Source organism: Mesoplodon mirus (assembly GCF_964341445.2).
Source record: "Mesoplodon mirus genome assembly, chromosome: 17".
In the NCBI taxonomy this organism is placed as follows: Eukaryota; Metazoa; Chordata; class Mammalia; order Artiodactyla; family Ziphiidae; genus Mesoplodon; species Mesoplodon mirus.
The window spans coordinates 69,077,047-69,095,492 of NC_138993.1; the positions used below are offsets into that span (position 1 = coordinate 69,077,047).

General features: G+C 39.8%; 1 protein-coding gene across 1 annotated transcript in view; it reads right to left on the minus strand.

Moving 5' to 3' along the window:
• NALCN (sodium leak channel, non-selective) overlaps window positions 1–18,446 on the minus strand; it is a 261,887-nt gene that overhangs the window by 239,607 nt on the left and 3,834 nt on the right. The window contains exons 2-3 of the mRNA XM_082602462.1: window positions 5,230–5,376; window positions 2,176–2,358 (exon numbers count right to left, since the gene is read on the minus strand). Coding sequence (XP_082458588.1) covers window positions 2,176–2,358; window positions 5,230–5,337 — 291 coding nt within the window. The 5' untranslated portion in view covers window positions 5,338–5,376. The remainder of the gene's footprint in view (window positions 1–2,175; window positions 2,359–5,229; window positions 5,377–18,446) is intronic.

An 18,446-nucleotide genomic window follows, 5' to 3' on the forward strand; every position in this document is an offset into this window, starting at 1 on the left:
TAACAAACGAATGAATGGAAAAACTACTATAAACAATACACGAATTTAGTAAATTTAGTAAAGTGGCAGGATATAATATTAACATACAGAAATCAACAGCCTTCATTTAAAAGAACAACAGTAAGTAAGAATACATAATAAAAGATAAGACCCCACGCCAAGAGCAAAAAATAAAAAAAATATATCAGAGCATAAATATAACAAAAAACGTGCAAAATCTACATGAGGAAAACTATAAAACAGTCCTTTAAGGTGTGGGAGCAGACTTGATAGAATGGAAAGATTGCCCATGATCTAGGACAGGAAGAAGTGTGTGTGGTACCAATAACCACAGGCAGAGCCAAAGACAATGACAAATGGGGAAAAATAACTGCAACTTACATCATAAAGGGCTAATATTCCTAACACACAAAAAGTGCCCAGAATTTGAGTGAAAAATAATGACAACTTGAAAATGGCCTTTATATACATAGAATCAGGTTCAACCTCACTAGTCAAACGGAAATGCAAATTAAAACCACACTGAGTTATCATTTGCCACCCAACAGATTGGCAAATATCCAGAAGTTTGACAACCTGTTTTGTGGTGACCCCGTGGTGAAAGAGACACCTATGTACATCACTGGTCAACAGTCAAAAAGGTTCAGGGAATATGGAGTAAACAGAAACTATTAAATAGAGCCACCAGGAAGCAATTATCCAAACCTAGACTGTAGAACATTCTGCAAGACAAAAGACTCACTTTCCCAATGGATCAATGACATGGAAAATTTTTTTGCGGGGCATGTGGGGCTGAGACCTAAAGGATTTAAAGAGACTTAAATAAGATTTTAAAAGATAACAAATACACTTTGTACAGCTTCTTTGAGTCCTGATTCAAAGAAGCTAACTGTAAAAGAAAATATTTTAGACACCTGGGGAATTATGAATATGGATGGGGTGTTAGCCTACATTAAGGAATTATTGTTAATTGTGCTAGATGCAATATGTAAAAACAAAGGTTTTGTCAGTCAGCGATGCATAAGAAGTTGTCTCTGAAATAATCTGATTTCTCAGATTTGCTTTAAAATGAATTAGAACTGGGCAAATACCGATAACTGTTGATGCTGAGTTAGAGGGATTCATTACAACTATAATCTCTACTTTTGTGTAAATTTTTAAAGTTCCATAATAAAAAGTTTTTAAAAAGTTAAAAGTGAAAAAAGTAGTGCATTGACTGTGAACCCCCTCTTTTAAAGATAGCACACAATGAATTGTTGTAAAGAGAAGCAAAAAAATTGACCCAATAACTGTATCTTAAGCATCATCTTGTTAAAGTCTTGAAACCCTTATACAAAATAAGGCCCTTCGTCATCAAAATCACCTCACTTGAGATGCCGATACAGCCAGTAAAAGAAAAGGCTAGGATTTGAGTCAAATCGGTCACTTGTCAGACCCTAACACCCATTCTGCTGTTTCATTATACCACTGTCTCTCTAAATAGTACAATTTGAAATACTTTAAAGACAGCATCATCTACATATTTTTAATGAAGGTTAAAATATAAATAAATAAAAACCCTCTGTGAAGGTTGGGGTTACAAAAGAAAGAGATATCCAGGGACAGAAATTTTCTTCCTTTTCTTTTTCTTTTCCTTTTCCTTTTATTTATTTATTTATTGTCTCCCAACGGTGCCAATTTCATGTTACACATTTCTTGTGTTACAGTCCTGGAATTCCTTTCCATTTCAAGTCCTTTCTTTTTCCCTCTTAATATGTTCAGAATGCCTCAGGCGAATGACATCCGGCTGATTACCATCGCACGGCAAATTTATCACATGACGCTTATTCTGCGTTCCATGAACCAACAGGTGCCTCCTTGGGCTAGGTGGCGTGCTCACCCCGTAGGTGGCATGAAAGACCCTCCTCTGGCCTTCACGAAGTCAGCAGTGGGGCCATCTAGCTCCTTCTCAGATATTCCAAGACTTTGTGCCTTACACAATTGACTTCACATTTTAATTATTCTTAATGTATTATATTTTCACCAACATCTGGAGTTATACCCTTTTTAAAAAGACTTCAATATCGATAAAATAAAGAGATGTTTTGTTTGACTGAAATTAATGTGAAAGCATTAAACTGACTTAGATTTTCAATGCACTTTGGTTTTTAGCTTAAATAACACGGAAACACTCACCTTGACAATCCCCCGGATGTGCATTTTTGCTATCATCTCTGCCGTGTAGAGAAACATCAACAGAGTGTCCAGGGCGAAGGTCACGTATTGCAGAGGAGGGTAGTGTTCGAAGGTCATGGGCGTGTTCATGCAGACAGAAATGACGCTGATGATGGCACAGATGCGCAGCAGAGAATGAACACACTGCAGAGATGGTCCAGAGTTACTATCTTGATGCCATGAAATATCCTAAACTTGTGTTATGAACCATGCTATTTGGAAAACGTAATAGCGAGATGGAAATATTTCACCAGTAGGGAGAAAAGGAAGAAGGAAACTAACACGTTAAATACTTGTAACGTACTAAATGTTTTCACGTATTTTACATCCCTTAATTCTCAAAGCAGCCTAATTTCCATATGAAAACACTAAGACTCAGGAAGGTTAGGGGGCTTGTCTGTGGCCCTGCATTAATAAAAGCGAAAGCTTCGATGTGAACCAGGTCAGGCTACCCCAATGGCTCTGATACTTACCAGGGCATAAGGCCATAATATAGGGAGATTCTGATTCAATCAAAATATGTATTGATAGAAAAGTGATATGCTATTACTTTCATAGGTTTTTATGTATTATGAGCACCTAGAAACGGGGACCATATTTATTGTAACTTCCTGGAATCTAGCACAGTGGCCTATCCTAGTAGACCTCAAATGCTTCTTAAAATAAATTGATACATATTCCATAAGAAGGGTTTTCTTTCTATTTTATCTTATATGTAACACCCTTGTATAAAAATATATTTTAAAATCTGCTCTCATCCTATATTTTCAAAGCTTAATAATAAATGGACTTTCCTCTTTACTTTGGAGAACATGTTTTATAAAAATTTAGCCCAGATATCTCTCCTAAAATGCCAAAAAATAAGTTTGTGTGTAATTCTGGCAGTGCACGTGCTGTTTGAAGACTTTCCTTAACCCCAACCTAAAGAAGTAGGAATTAAAAAGATAAATGTGTGTGTATACATCTGTATATGTGTAGGACATAAAATTACTCATGTATAACATCTTATTATGAAAACTAATACCTAGGATAAAAAATATTAATGCATCTGCATGCTAAACCTACACAATTTATATTGCTAGCCAATCAGTTAGTACACAATTCTTAAACGTAATTTCAATGTGTTATTTATTGGCTGTCCTGTATATATATATGCAGTCACATTAATCCTTTAATATACTCCCCCTGAAAGAAGATGTTTTAGTTTCATAGTAGATGGTTCTGCAGCTACACAAGCTAGCAAGCACCCACAATGAGAAACAGAAAAATTGTCAGAACTTTGAGGAGACTCAGACCCTTGTAGGCTGGTGAGTGGGTTATAATATTAATGACAGTTGTAATATTTGCATGAAGACATAATGCTGCTAATTCCATACCATATAAGTCACTGATGATTAACTTTAAAAGTTGATGTTCTTTTCATGGCAATTAGGAAGTGCTTCAATGAACATCAGTGTGTAAATTTAGCCCCATCTGGGCCTCCAACACAAAGGATCTAATTACACAAGAGTTTCAAAAGATGGGTTCTCCCACAACAAAACTGTCGTGAATCTAAAGAATGAATTCTCATTCAGCATCAATCATTCTAGTTAGTGTTTACACGCCTACCTCTATAAAACTACCTTCTTCAGAAGTTCTCAGAAAGCTCTGTGTGTGGTGGATACTAAGAAAAAGTTAGCGACTGCTTTATTGTCTATTCCGTTCAAACTCTCTAAACGTGAATGGAAGACCTACTACGTGTCAGAAATTATGCTGGGCTCTGAGGACACACAAATGGAAACAACACAGTTTTGACTCATCACTACTTTCAGTCTGATATGCATAACATAGATATTTATATACAATATCATTTCTACTTACATAAAAAGTAGGAGAAGTGGAAAGAGAAGAGGTTCATTCCATCTGTGGTGGGGGAGGGTCAAAGGAGGAAACTCAGAGTGGATGGGGGCAGGGGTCACATCTGAGCCAACCTTCATGGGTGAGGGGGATGTGACTCATCTGAGCTGCTGGGAAAGGGTCTCCGGGCAAAGGAAAGAATGTGAACTGGCTGAACATCTCGGAGGAGCAGGAAGCCACCGACGAGTGAACAGAGTGTGTGTAGATGCAGGAAAGGGCAGTTGCTGAACAAGTTAGAACCACAATATAAAGAGCTTTGCATGTGATACTAACGCATTTTGATTTGCACTGTAGGTAACTGGGATGTTTCAATGATCGTAAAGGAGAAGGGTGACGTAAACAGACACGGAAATGTGGAAAGAAATGTGAGCAGGCGAGAAGCAGTCTTGAGGACAGATTAGACGGGAAAGGGCAGGGGGACCAAGGCCGATCATCTTTATCATGGTCAAGGGAAAGGCAAACACTGCGAGAGTAGTGGTTCATTTCCTGAATTCAGCCCCTGCTGCTGGTTTGAGAAAAGAGTTTACACCGCTCAGGATCCCAGAGCTGAGCTTCCCAGCCCTGTGACTATGCCTTCCGCCCCAGCTCTGGCTGCTAGACTGTCTCGTGTACAATGACCCTTGGTGTAGCCAGGCTTCCCCTCAAGTTCCCATCAGCTTAATTAGGCAGAGAAGGTGACAAAATTCTTCAGAAACACTATCCGCTATCTCATTAACCTTTCCGTGCAACTCAGAAGGAGACCTTTAATTCCAAACGTCTGATTATCTCCTCAGGCCCCTGCATCATGAGAAGGTAAGGAAAGAAAGTCTGGTCGAACAGGTCCCTCATCTCGGTCTCCAGCTTTGGGTCAACCTGAGAAGTGGTATTAACTCTACATTTCGTGGCCCTGAGGGGAGGAGGGGGCGCCAGACCACCTCTCATGCCTTCCTCTGTGAATAACTCACAGCAGCACCTCATTATTTCATCGGGATTGTTCGCAACCTCCAGACTCCAAGACTCATCCACGTTCTACTGCAGTTCAGACATTTCAAAGCCAAAGCGACATGACTTTTGAATTAAATGAATCAAATTTCCTTTATATCGGCGTGGGCCTCGCCACACTTCCAGAAAGAAACTTACTGGCTTGTTAATCCAGAGTATGTCTGCGTTGTCCGACAGAGATTCATCAGGACCAAAGTCAGTGACCGGCTGGGCCTCCACCCTGGAGCTCTGCTTCCTTTTGAGCATGCTGAAGTTAGCTCTGGGGAGCAAGTTCAAAACCACTGTCTGCAAGAGGAAATGGAGAGTGTGTTAGTGCCCTAAACCATCCTTACCCTAACCACAAAAACAGAGTCTCCCACGCATGCCGAGGCATTTGTTAATTACACCCCTGTTCTATTATACTGTATATAATCAATACATGCAGCTAGAAAATTTAAAAGGATGAGATAAAAGTTAATAAAAAAACTTGAATTTTTTTCTCTCAACCCAACAGATCATCTTGTGCACGTCATACAACATTCTGTGTGCTACTTCAGAGACCACTGGGGTCTAGATGAACTGGGGTAAAATAGCTTTGCCTCTTAGGGTTCACATATTAATAGGAAATGGTTTGAGGTCTATGTTCATATACCTAGAGCTGTCTCCACTTAAAGGTGGTCTGTGCCAGAGCACAGCTGACCAATCCAGATAAACTACTCAGATCATTCTCAGAATTTTCCCCTGGGGTTAATTTAGTGTGACACTCGCAGACATTTATTTCCAACAATAGGATAGACCCAAGTTGACCTCCCAATTTTGTCCTTGCCATAGTGTATAGGAGCCAGAGAGAATGGGGCAGAATCTACTCTAAATAAAGCATTTTATTCTTTTATTGATTTTGTAACTATATCAATTCTTCTACCAACCCTGAAGTAAACCCAAAGCATACTGAAGAGGGGTACGATGAAATGCCTGCTTTCCACTTAGATTTCCACAATTCTGAGTCATCCCCATCTTGCTATACATGTCACCTCCCTTTAGCCATCTCTACCACCAGCCACAATCCAGCAGCTACACGTTGGGCCCTCAGGACACAAGTAGCAAATATAAGTGCAAAAATGTGGGAGGAGATACTGTAAAGGTAGGCGGTGCCTGATCACCCCTGCACCCACAGAGACTTCTCCTTTGATTAACACCTGCATTGAATCTTTTTGGGTTTTTTTTAATATTTATTTATTTGGTTGTGCCAGATCTTAGTTGTGGCTCACGGGCTCCTTAGCTGTGGCATATGAACTCTTAGTTGCAGCATGCATGTGGGATCTAGTCACCTGACCAGGGATCAAACCCAGGCCCCCTGCATTGGGAGCTCGGAGTCTTAACCACTGCGCCACCAGGGAAGTCCCTGGCTTGAGTCTTAAAGGAAGGAGAAGAGCTAACATTTTCTGGATATGAACTATGTTTGGGGCACTTAGCAATGATATTTAATTTTTACAACTGGTGGAAGAAAGGAAACATCTCGTCTTTTTATGCAAGCATGAGGAAGTCCAGTCTCGAGGCAGCAACCAAGGTCACCAAAGCAAACTTGAGGTTTTAAAAGAAGCTCTGACCACAAAGTCTGTGTTCGTAGTAGACCCAACTGGTGCTGAGGAATGATTAGGAGAATTTCTAAAGGCAGGTAAGGGAGGGTAAAGGTCCTCCAGGCAGCACACAGCCATGGCGACGCCGAGTCAGGCAAATGCAGTAGTTCTATCCCCAGGAAGGTGCGCTGGCTCTGCTCTCTGCTGCTCCTTGGGGCTGGAGAAAGAAACCTAACCGAGGTCAGCGAGTGCCACGCAATCCTCGTGGGAGCAGGAGAAGAACAAGAATGTGTTTGCAGATTGTGTACGTGTGTGCAACATTCACTGGGAAAGAGAACACGGAAGCTCAGGACCAATCGCCTTTGATCCGATTCCCTGTGTTCGAGCACCTACCTCTATGTCTGTTCTCCTTGATGCACCAAGGTAGGGGCATCTGCCTGGCCCTCTTATTCCCAGAAGAAATGAAGCTAATTGCCTTTAAGATGTGCTAGGTATTTCCAGGCTGCCTTGCCCTGAATATTGGATTTGAATATGGGTTTTGCAGGAGGCTGCACTAATTAATTTTATTTTACATAATTGGTTAGGGACTCTTGACATTGATATGTAAATATATGCAGAATATTCAAATTATGCTTGTTCTCAGATTTACTGTGGTGGGGGGGAACATCTGGTGGCCTCAATTTAGGATGCTTCTTGAATGACAGTCTCCTATGTACCCAACAACTGGATACAGAATCTTTTAGAAATCCTTCAAGATTACACAATGCAAAGGAGGAAATAAAGAGAGGTTTTACAATGTAGTTCAAAGATGATACAAGAAAAATGTATAGGCCTAGCTACTAGCCATTAATACCTTTCCACTGAGCCAGTGGAAGCTTATGAATGGCCATTGATTGCTCTGTGATCTGGCCATAAGTTAAGGTCTCAAAAAATTTTGATGTATAAATGTGAAATCTTCACATATGAATTCCATGCACCTTGTATTACTAATATTCCATCTGGAGCAAAACCGATTTTTGATTATGGATTTGTTATCTTAGAGAAGTAGACATCCAGAATTTTTTTTTTTTTTAAATCTCCACGATGGCTATATTTGAGCCACCAAAACAGTGCAACTACAATGAATGACATTAGTTATCATCCACTTTCAAAATTTACCTAATACAAAAGTGTCACCAAATCAAACAGTGCCCAGGAAAACCTGGTTAATCCACATATATATTAAAACTCAACAAATATGTATTTATCAACAACTAGCTCCTGAATCACTGAACCTATAACTGATTTAATAATACTAAATAAGTTCAAGTTACAAATATATGAAGAATCCAAAATTAATTTGAGGCAATTAATTGTAATAATTTTCCTTTATATATAGAAATATTGTCATACACATTCATTCATGTTGAATCAACATAACTGAGTACAGCAAACCTATTATTCCTCTGATAAAGACCAGGAGGAATATTTAAGTATCCTAGGTACACTTATTATTTTGATGGGAAATTGCTTCTGTGTATCTTAGTCTTATCACTATCATGTACTTATAACACGATGTTTTTTTTCTCTGTTTACAGAAGTGTCCTTCATAAGGCAGTGCACTAAATTTGACAAGCGGGGTTTTCAGTTGCTTTTTCATACTTATTAAAAGTAGCTGGTATTTAAATAGTTCAACAGTGGGTGGAGGCTGCAGAGTTATAATATGTTCATTGGTGGATCTTTTACTTGGAAACAGCTAGTGGCAACTCAGGGAGAAAAGACACTTTGGTTCATGGCTCTCTTTTAAATGGTTAAAATCCAGTTTTGTAGTCCGTGACAGCAATATTTTACTTCCTCAGGTCACCTCAGCTCTCTCTGGACCAAAAGAAAATATATTCATTTTTCTTTAGCTGTGAGGTACTTGCAACCCTGTTGGTCTTTTCTTCTCCTTGGAACTCTCTTGGGTTTGCATTCGTCTTTTGAATCTTCCATCTTCTACATTATGGTTTCTAGCATGTCCCTTACCTGCTGTCCTGTGTGCCTGTCCTCTGTACTTAACCCCTCAAATGAGCATCTGTTCCCACAGTTTCCATCACCATCTGTCGATGGCCAGCAGCTTCTATTACTGAGTCATGTACCTACGTGGCTTCTCCCTCAACTGTAGCCATGCCAACACCATCATCACTTGAAAATCAACAGGACAGGTGCTACCGGTCTGACATACTTCTACTTCACCCCTTCCTCTCAATTCCCAGATCCTACTGCCCTGAACTTTCCCAGTCCCCGCAGGCAGCTCTCCACACGTGCACAGATTCCCTCGTCACAGATCCTCACTGGTGACTTCTTTCCTCCTTCCTCACTCCACATATGTCCAAGGCCCCTTTCCCTTTATCCCCATTACTAGAGCCCTTTCCAGGCCATGGGACCTCAGGTCTGGATGGTCACAAACATCACCCCCTTTTTTTTTTCCGGCCACGCTGTGCAGCTTGCAAGATCTTAGTCCCCCAACCAGGGATCGAACCTGGTCCCGGCAGTGAAAGCACAGATTGTAACCACTGGACCACCAGGGAATTCCTGACATCACCCTTTCTAATATGTCCTGTCTTTTATATTAGAATCAGCTTCCCAACACACTGAGATGGTCTTTCCTGTAACCCAGGCAACCTCCCCTTATCCTGTTTCCCATTCATTCATTCACACAGAAAATACTACAAATCCACTGTGGTACCAGGCACCGTGACATGTGATGGGAACAGCAAGGCATTCCTGGAGCTTATTTAACCTTATGTTTCAAGGACACTGAGAGCCAGGGATTTTCACTTGCGTTTCTTTCATACTCACACCCACACACTCCACTTGAGTCGGGCAAACACCCCGTTGCCTGCCATCCTCCAACCTTTCTCAGCTGCTTCAGCACCTTTTTCCAGCTGTATCCCCTCTGTCGTCTGCTGCCAATTCCACATCAGTGCTCCCTATTCCCTACTTTAACTCAAAAAGGGTTTTTGTCTCTACATGTGATTCGTTTATTACACCTGAAAGATTTGATGTTTGGGAATAAAAGTGTAGACGAGAGAAACGTACCACTCCAGCAGACTTACAGCATCTATTTTATTCTAAAAAGCCCCCAAAGAAGACAGAAGTCACTGATTTATTTCTAGTCATTAGGTGTCATTACAACTGGTGACACATCGAAATCAACAACTCATCTTCTGGTCATTTATGTGCACAAACTCTGGGGTCTTTACAAGTTCAAGTGGAATCATTTAGCTACTGTCCTATCCAAGATACACACACATTTAAGGGTGGGCTTTTATCTCACTGCCGTCACAATTTGGGAAGGAAATTATGAAAACAAAATGTTCAATAATATCCCTCCAACTTCTCTCCCCAAGCTTTACTTCTTTGTCTTTGGTGGAGCGGCCTTCATTGCCGGCAGAGGTTTTTCATTCATTCATGCTTACATAAATGCATTCATTAAAAAAAAAAAATCATCCAAACCATCGTGTTAGGTGATGTGGATTCAGCAGTAGCAAAACACGCCTGGTCTCGTTCCTCCTGGAATTCCTGAATGCCCCATGTTCCTGACACAGCAGACACACTTAGTTTAAAAGCAGAGGAGATAATTAAAGGTGAGCCTCTGACCACTCTGCCCTCATTCTGCAACCTCCACCTGCTGGTTTTCTTATTCTTTCACTACCTCGTCGCTAGCTCCACATCACCTCCTATTGAATAGTTGATCCCCAGTGTGCCTCTGTATCTGTGCTACCAGACACAACGAGATTCACAAACAAGCCAGGACAGCCGACCAACTGGTCCCTTCCTAGACCTCAGATACCTAAACCTTACATTAAACTAGAAGAAAATCATTTTATTTTAATTTTATTCTCATTACACAAAAAATTTGTGGTAGGAAAATTAGAAATATAAAAACAAAACGAGAAACAAAGTGAAAACCATCAGGAATTCTAGGCACTCAACTATATTGGCAAAGTATTTGTTGAGTGCATACATTGCGCCAGCCACGAGGCAAAGTGCCGCAGCAGAGCTATAATCAAATATGCTCTCTCTCCTCCTGAAATTTCCTTTAGCTGGAGCGCTTACTCTCCAAAGGGATACGGAGTTTATCTTTTTTTAAAAATTTATTTGGCCACGCCGCACGTCATGCCTGCAGGATCTTAGTTCCCGGACCCGGGATTGAACCTGTGCCCCCTGCAGTGGAAGCACAGTCTTAACCACTGGACCACCAGGGAAGTCTGGAGTGTATCTCTTTTAGTATCTTCTTTTCCGTATACTGTTATGTTTTCCATGCATATATTTATTTTTAAGTATTTGTGCTTAAACGTTGTTTTGTAACCAGCTTTTTTTTTTTCATCTAGCAGTATCCTGTGAAATCTTTCTCTGTCAATAAATATGCAGGCACAGAAAACCCTAACTATTAATAAATACCACCTTCAAACATCTGTCCTTCCTTGCCTTTCTGGTCTCCTAAGCTCATTTACAACCTTACATGTGCAAGGCCTTGCTGGGCAAACAGATACAAGCACATCTTCCAGCTTAAGCACCAATGTTGAATTTGTTGTTGAGAAAGGTATCACCACATATTTTGGGAGACAACTGAATTTGAGGTTACCAATTTTTTTGATGTGGGCATTACAAACAATTCTTATTTCAATGTTTCTATGTCTCCCTCCTTTTTTAAATGGCCACAGAACCCCAAACAACAAACCACCCTGTATATCTCCATTGGAGCAAGAAGAGTTTCCTGCCTTTCCCCATATGCCTGCTGTATGCATATTAAAAGCTTCCACTGTACTTCAGCGCATCATAACAAGGTGAAGACCAAAGGGGATGCTTATTCCTCAAGCTGGAGCTGACAAATGTCACTGGTTCTTAAAGTTAGACTGTCTGTTTTTGTCTGGCCAAATTTTCTTCCTGACAGAGGACATCTCCATTCAGAACAAATGAATACACAATCATAACATCTTATGCCGTGGTTTTAAATTAGGAGGAAAAGCCCACTATTTCTGTCTTGTTTTCTGTTACCCCAAATCCTTCTGCCCCGCCTCACACTTAACCTACACTGGCCCTTCCTCCAACTCCTGGGTGCCCTGGAGCCTCAGAGCCTGGGGTGACTGCACCTCTCTCTGCCCAGCTGAGTGTCCTGTCTCCCCACCTCGAGGGTCTGAAACTTGTCCTCTAGTTCTCCAAGCCCAGATCAACTCAGTGCTCGGCTCTGGGCAGCGAGGATGGGTGTCCCGTGCTGCCTGGGCACCCTGCACCACCCTCCATGAGCCCGCCTCTTACAGCCTTGACAGCCTGGCACGTGGTGCTTTCCCACGCTGGGCCCCAGCGACCCCGGGGTTTCCTGTTCAGTGATGCTCTTGATCTTAACAAGCAACAGTGCTTAAGGGAAAGTGATACAGGTCGAATGTGATGTAAAACTGAAGAGATACTCCCTAGTCTGAATGCGTTATAAAAAGGAAAACAATCCTCAATTACACACACACACACACACACAGAAATCTACCAAAAAACCCAGAAAAAGGAGATGAAATGCTTTGGAAGACACAGAAGTTCCCCATGGTAAAGTAGTGACCTCATCAGTTGATTTCCTCCCAAATTAAGCTGACCGCCATGTAAAAGACTCCTTCCCACACAGATGTTTACTGAGGGCTTATCCCGTGCCAGGCCTGGTTCTAAGCATGTCATGTATCATGTCATTCGATTCTTACAAGAACCACTTCACAGATCAAGAAACTTAGGTACAGAGATGAGCCAGGATATGAATCAAGACAAAGTGATTCACGGAACTATTAAATTAAAAATTAAGTACATTATAAAATAGATAATAAAAAGAAAACGACTTTTCAACATTTTTTCTTTTCTTTTTTAAAGCATGATTTTTAAAAAATATATTTATTTATTTATTTGGTTGCGCTGGGTTGTAGTTGTGGCTCGCGAACTCTGAGTTGTGAGATCTAGTTCCCTGACCAGGGATCGAACCCAGACCCCACTGCATTGGGAGCTCGGAGGCTTAACCACTGCGCCACTAGGGAAGTCCCTCAACACTTTCTAATCATACAACCTTGTAATTCTAAACTCTCTAAGCATTGATTATTGTTTGCAAAAATACTACAGACATTCTCCTCTCTTAAAACTGAATCCATTTTTATATTATATGAGTCATATTATAGTTATTCCAGCCACACATTTATAAAAATGTGTCGATTCTTTTTTCTGGTAAGAAATCATCAAACGCCTCATCAGATCTATCTAAATGTCACTTTCAGATAGCTGAAGTTATTATGCATGTACCCAGCCTTTTTCCTTGAGGATGAATCCTAGAAATAGTCTATTATGCATCTTTTGTCTAAATTGTGGGGGAAAAAAAACCACATAAAGAAGCATTTACTAACTTCCATCTGATAATCTTACATCATGTAGTAAAGAGACAGCTGTCTTAACTTCCTAAGGATGACAGATTTCTTCATTTCTTAGAGTTAGTTTTAGTCTCATAAATTCTTGACCGAATGTGCTGAGAACATGAAAAATAGAAAACAGATCTGACTTATGATACATGGGTAAAAGAGTGTATGTTTTTCTGCAGAGATTATATTAGGGCAGAAAGAAGAGCTTTATTGAGAGAAGTCCTTCTGTCATAGTCAAAATGCAAAGCTCAGGGCACTGTCAGGGTTGTGATTCTATTTTGTAGTGTTCTTTGTTCTTCTAACAAGGAAAATCCAGACTAAATAGGAGCTACCAATCAGAAGTTAGCAAGTGGTAGCTGTTTATTCAACAAAAGAACCGTTTAATCTAAAAGTTTCTCATAATAATGTGTTTGGCCATCCCAAGAAATGGTACACTTCTTTCCGGATATTCTCAGAGAGAATGACTACACACACATCGTGCAGTTTGCAGAAAGGACTTCTATCCCATCTGGGAGTTTGCAATAGATTATCTCCCAAGAGACTTCCAATGATAAAATTTCTTAACACACTCTTGAAGCTGCTCATAATTTTATGCATTTTATCAACTCAGGGTAGCATGGTGGTCTGCAAATTACTGTACATAATTTTAGAAGAGAATCAAGCTTAAGCATTATGCACTTTTTTTTTTTACTTGAAAGATGAGAGCAAACATTTATCAAAAGCTGGCTCTGTGCCAGGCACTATTCCAAGGTCGTAATACCTCTTTGATGTAGTTTTTAGTATTACCCCCTTTGTACAGATTAAAAGTCTGAGGCAAGCTTGCCCAGATCCACATGAACTGGAAGCAAGTTTAGAACCCAGGGAGTCCATTTTGTTGGGAGAACAGAGGTAGGGGAGGGAGGGAGAGAATGGGCAGAGAATTTGACTTACTTTTTAACTTCAAGAACTTTTGTACAATTCAAATGTTTTGCAACAGTGATGAATTTCATTGTAATTTCTTTAAGACAAGTAAAATATGGAAATCATCAGTTTTTAAGCATAAACAAATGACACCTGACATTTGCTGAGGATTTATCATGTGTGAGGCTAAGAGCTTTGAGTGGATTATCTCATCAACTGCTCCCCACGCCCGGATAAACAGGTGTCTCCGTTATTCCTCTTTTACAGATGACAATTAAGTTCAGAGAACGTGAGTGCCTTACCCAAGGTCACTTTCTGACCTTTACCCCCATGATATTCAGTTGTCCTTGTCTTTCAACCTGACCTTTCCAGGGCTTTGTGAAGAGAACTTTCTCTTTCCCCAGCGAACAGAGATGGGGAGTCTCCAAGTTCTGGCCTCTCCCAGGTCTGAGTAGTGAAACTAAATTAGAGCACGGCAGCACCTAGACTGCAATGCCCCGGGGCAAGTGTCTCCTGTTCCCAAAGTACCCTTTGCTCTTGAAACTTAATTGGCCCAATGCGATGCATCTTTTCTTCTAATTGGTTCCTAGTGGTTGGAGGAAAGGCAGGCAGCTGCCTGAGTTCTAGGTCAGCCTTAGCAACAGCAGAGCACATCACTTAGCAGGCAAACTAAAACATCGTTAAAACTGGACCCCAGATCCCAGCAGCAATCTCTCTTTCTGTATCTCTCTGCCTCTCTCTCTCCAAATGCACTTTTCATTTGGGTGCTTTCTCGTCTACGTCTTGGCCCTAGCTAAATCGGGATGCAGCCCTGCAAAAACAGTGTTACATGCGTGGTCCAGTCTCAGCAGGATAGCAAGAGCCACCCAAGATGGGCCACCAAACAGAGCAAGCGAAACATTTAAAGCGCCACCTCCAACCGCAGGCTCTTCTCTCGTTTCCTTTTGTCAACACACTGATTAAAAACAGAAAATGGTTCCCCACTTTTTATACTGACTCTACTTCCTAAATCCCAAAGAAAAGCAGCATATTTTTTTTCTAGTTCTTTCTACAAATACTTCAAAACAGTCTCATTACTTCCTCAAAGATTCAGTTCTGTTTCATTTTTAATTGTGAAAATTGAATTTTCTTTGACCTTTAAAAATCACTAGATTTGGGCTTCCCTGGTGGCGCAGTGGTTGAGAGTCCACCTGCCGATGCAGGGGACACGGGTTCGTGCCCCGGTCCGGGAAGATCCCACATGCCGCGGAGCGGCTGGGCCCGTGAGCCATGGCCGCTGAGCCTGCGCGTCCAGAGCCTGTGCTCCGCAACGGGAGAGGCCACAACAGTGAGAGGCCCGCGTACCACAAAAAAAAAATAAATCACTAGATTTGGTAAAGGAATTCAGGATAGACTATGATGTCCCAACACCACTGCACCCTGCATGCCAAACTAAAACAGCCCATCAGTAGGAGAGGGTTAGAAGTTGTATTTGTCTCCTAAATCACTGTATTGATTACAAAATGAGGCAATCAGCTCACACATGTAGGCTGACCAGCCTCTTTCCAACCTCTCTACTCAGAAAATTCAGTCAATCCTTTTAACAAGCCCTAGCCTTTCACCCCAAGTTTAGAAAGGATATGCATTTTTAATTTTGTGAGTTATTTTGAGTACAAGGTAGGTGTAAGAAATTTTTAAGAAAAGAGTATCAGAGTTAAAAATCACCACAGGCTGATGGTATAATTCTTTTAGAAAGGTCCAGTTTCCTCCAGGTCGTGGCAGAAGTTTCATGGGTTTTCATCATCCAATGACGGGCATATTATTTTAAGAAACTGCTACTATCATTTAAATATTATGAAAGATCAGAAAAGGAGATTGTCTCTTTTTATTGTAGTTAATTAAAGTTGTAATGAATTTGCAATGGTTGGACAAAGAAGATGGATGGTTAAAACGGTGGTTTTCAAAACTTTTCCATACAGTAGTTAAATAGTATGGAAAATGAAAAGGAGCTATCTATTTATGTATGTGTGTGATTGTTTAATTTTGTAATATGGATTCACAAAATTTGGACAATGGTGAATGTTTTAAAATAGTAGTTTCCAAAGATGGTTAACTTCTGAATCATTAGGGAGGTTTGTAAACACCCTCAACCATGGGCATCTTCCACCTCAGACATACTAAAACAGAACCTTGCAGGGTAAAGTATGGGAAATGGTGTTTTAAAAAAACACTCCCCAGGTGATTCTTAACACACTCTCCCAGTGCTGGAGAGATGGAACTCAAGAGATAGTGATGGAACCACTGGTCTAGATGCTCAGAAGAGCATTTTGACACTACAGAAATTATAGGTGATAGTGAAGACTGGTTATTGGGGGAAAAAATAAGAGAGACTAGTATAAATAATAAAGGTAAAATAGAAATCTGAGACAAAAATTTTGATCTATAACTGAATGTATATAAAGTATATTCTAAGTTTTCCTCAGAGAACTTCAGAATTTTCCACAAAAATATATTTGATATATTTAAATATATTTGAAATATATTTGAATATATTTGATATACAAGAATACATTTTTGTCTTATGAGAAGACAACTAAGAAATTTGGTTTTTCCTTGACTTTTCTACCATAATTTTCTAGTCTAGAATATGGCTATTCATTTCTTGAAAGGAACAAAGCAAAAGCAATTTGTCTAGTTGAACTAACTAGCTTTTAACATTGCTTTCAGTTTTTACTTAATAAAAAGTAGAAAATTGTTTTGAGGCTCCCCAGAGTTTAAAATTTCTTTTCTCCACAAAGTATTGACATATGGAATTGAGAGAAATGGAAAGACTAATCCAACAAGCTCTAGTTCTGAACATTTAACTTCCCTATTTACACTATTTATCTTATTCTCTGAGCTTCAGCTCCTGGGAGGAATAGCCAAGGAAGTTTCCATACTTGAATTACCTTTTTTTTACCCCAGGCAAATTTTATAACATATACTCAATAGTATTTTAAGCCATCACTGACATATCTTGTCTGATACAAATTTGTATCTTGTCTGACACAGGCCTCCATAATTTGTACTTTTCAGAAATAATAAGTAATTTAAAAAAATCCTTCCTCTACTCCAAATGTGATATGTGAAGCTGATCTCCTGTGGATTTCATAATAACAATAAAGAACTAATAAAGAAATAAAGAAGCAAAGGATTTAACCTGCAGATACAGTTAACTGAAAGATAAAGAAATGATTCACTGTTCTACCTAGGCATTACAAATAGGAGGAAAAATGCCCACAATCACCCAAACTTGAGGTCCTGGATTCATTCCTCACCCACCCCTCCCTTTCATTCTGTTGGTTCAGCCACCAAGTTCTGTTAGCATTTGTTCTATTGATAAATCACCATCCAGCTCTGCTTTTCCATTCTTGTAGTCTGAGGTCAGTTACCCATCCTTAGAGTTTCATGCCCAGTTTCTCCAACACCTTCCTTCATTGGCCCCCATTCTTATTTTTCTCCTTCTTGACCTCATTCTTAGTTCTTGGCACACTGATGCCTCCTATAGATAGCTATACATTAATAGGCCTTAAAGACTGGAATGCTGGGCTTTATTTTTTTTCCATCAGATCTAAAACTTTTCTATTTCATCATGAATTCATTCATGTTTTTAAACATTCTGCTCTTTTTTCACCTCTCTAGTTCTTTTCTGTTGTTTTCTTTACTTCCTAAGCTGAAATGCTGCTTCCTTATCCCATTGTAGGTCATAGAGCTTTTGAGGAAATACTACATCTAAGGACCATGTTGCCCAAAATGAATACACACAAGAATAATTTTGACTATCTACACTATAATGCTATGATAATTAGTAGATGTATTATATATAGAAAGCTTGTAATTATAACTTTATTAAAGATAGCAACTTTTATTATTATAAGGTCCTTTTTCCTCATTTAATTCTTTTTTGAACTATTCTGTTTTTACATACTTCTACCTCACCTTTTATTTCTTTTGGTAGCAGGTGCCTAATATGTATTTCTTCATCTTTTTTATATTTCATTTTGATCCGTACTAGTATCGTAAGAGAACAATCTTCTGCTATTTTTCAGAATTACACATTTTCAGTATTTTACTGATCCTTTAATTTTGGAGGAGGAGAATGAAGCTAGTCTAAATTTTCCCTTGTGAATAGTTTTTTTCAACTTGATAAAAATACTGATGGAATATTTTCCTTTTTATATTTTTCAAATTCAAAGTGTTCACCAGGCTAGATCTACACGTGGGCTACTTTTAATTAATTTTTCCTGGTCCATGATAACCCATCTTCATCTGAATATCTTTCCATCTAAAACAAAATAATTATTATATTTCCCTTAGAACAAGGCCTGTGTTCCATTTGCTCTGTTCTCCCCATCAGGAAGAGCACTTATTTGTGTGTCTGTGTTGGCTGTCTTCCACATATAGCATCCTTGCCCCAAACAAAGTCCTCTTTTCATCTCCTTCCTTTGCATAACCGGAGGTAAGTCTCACTCTT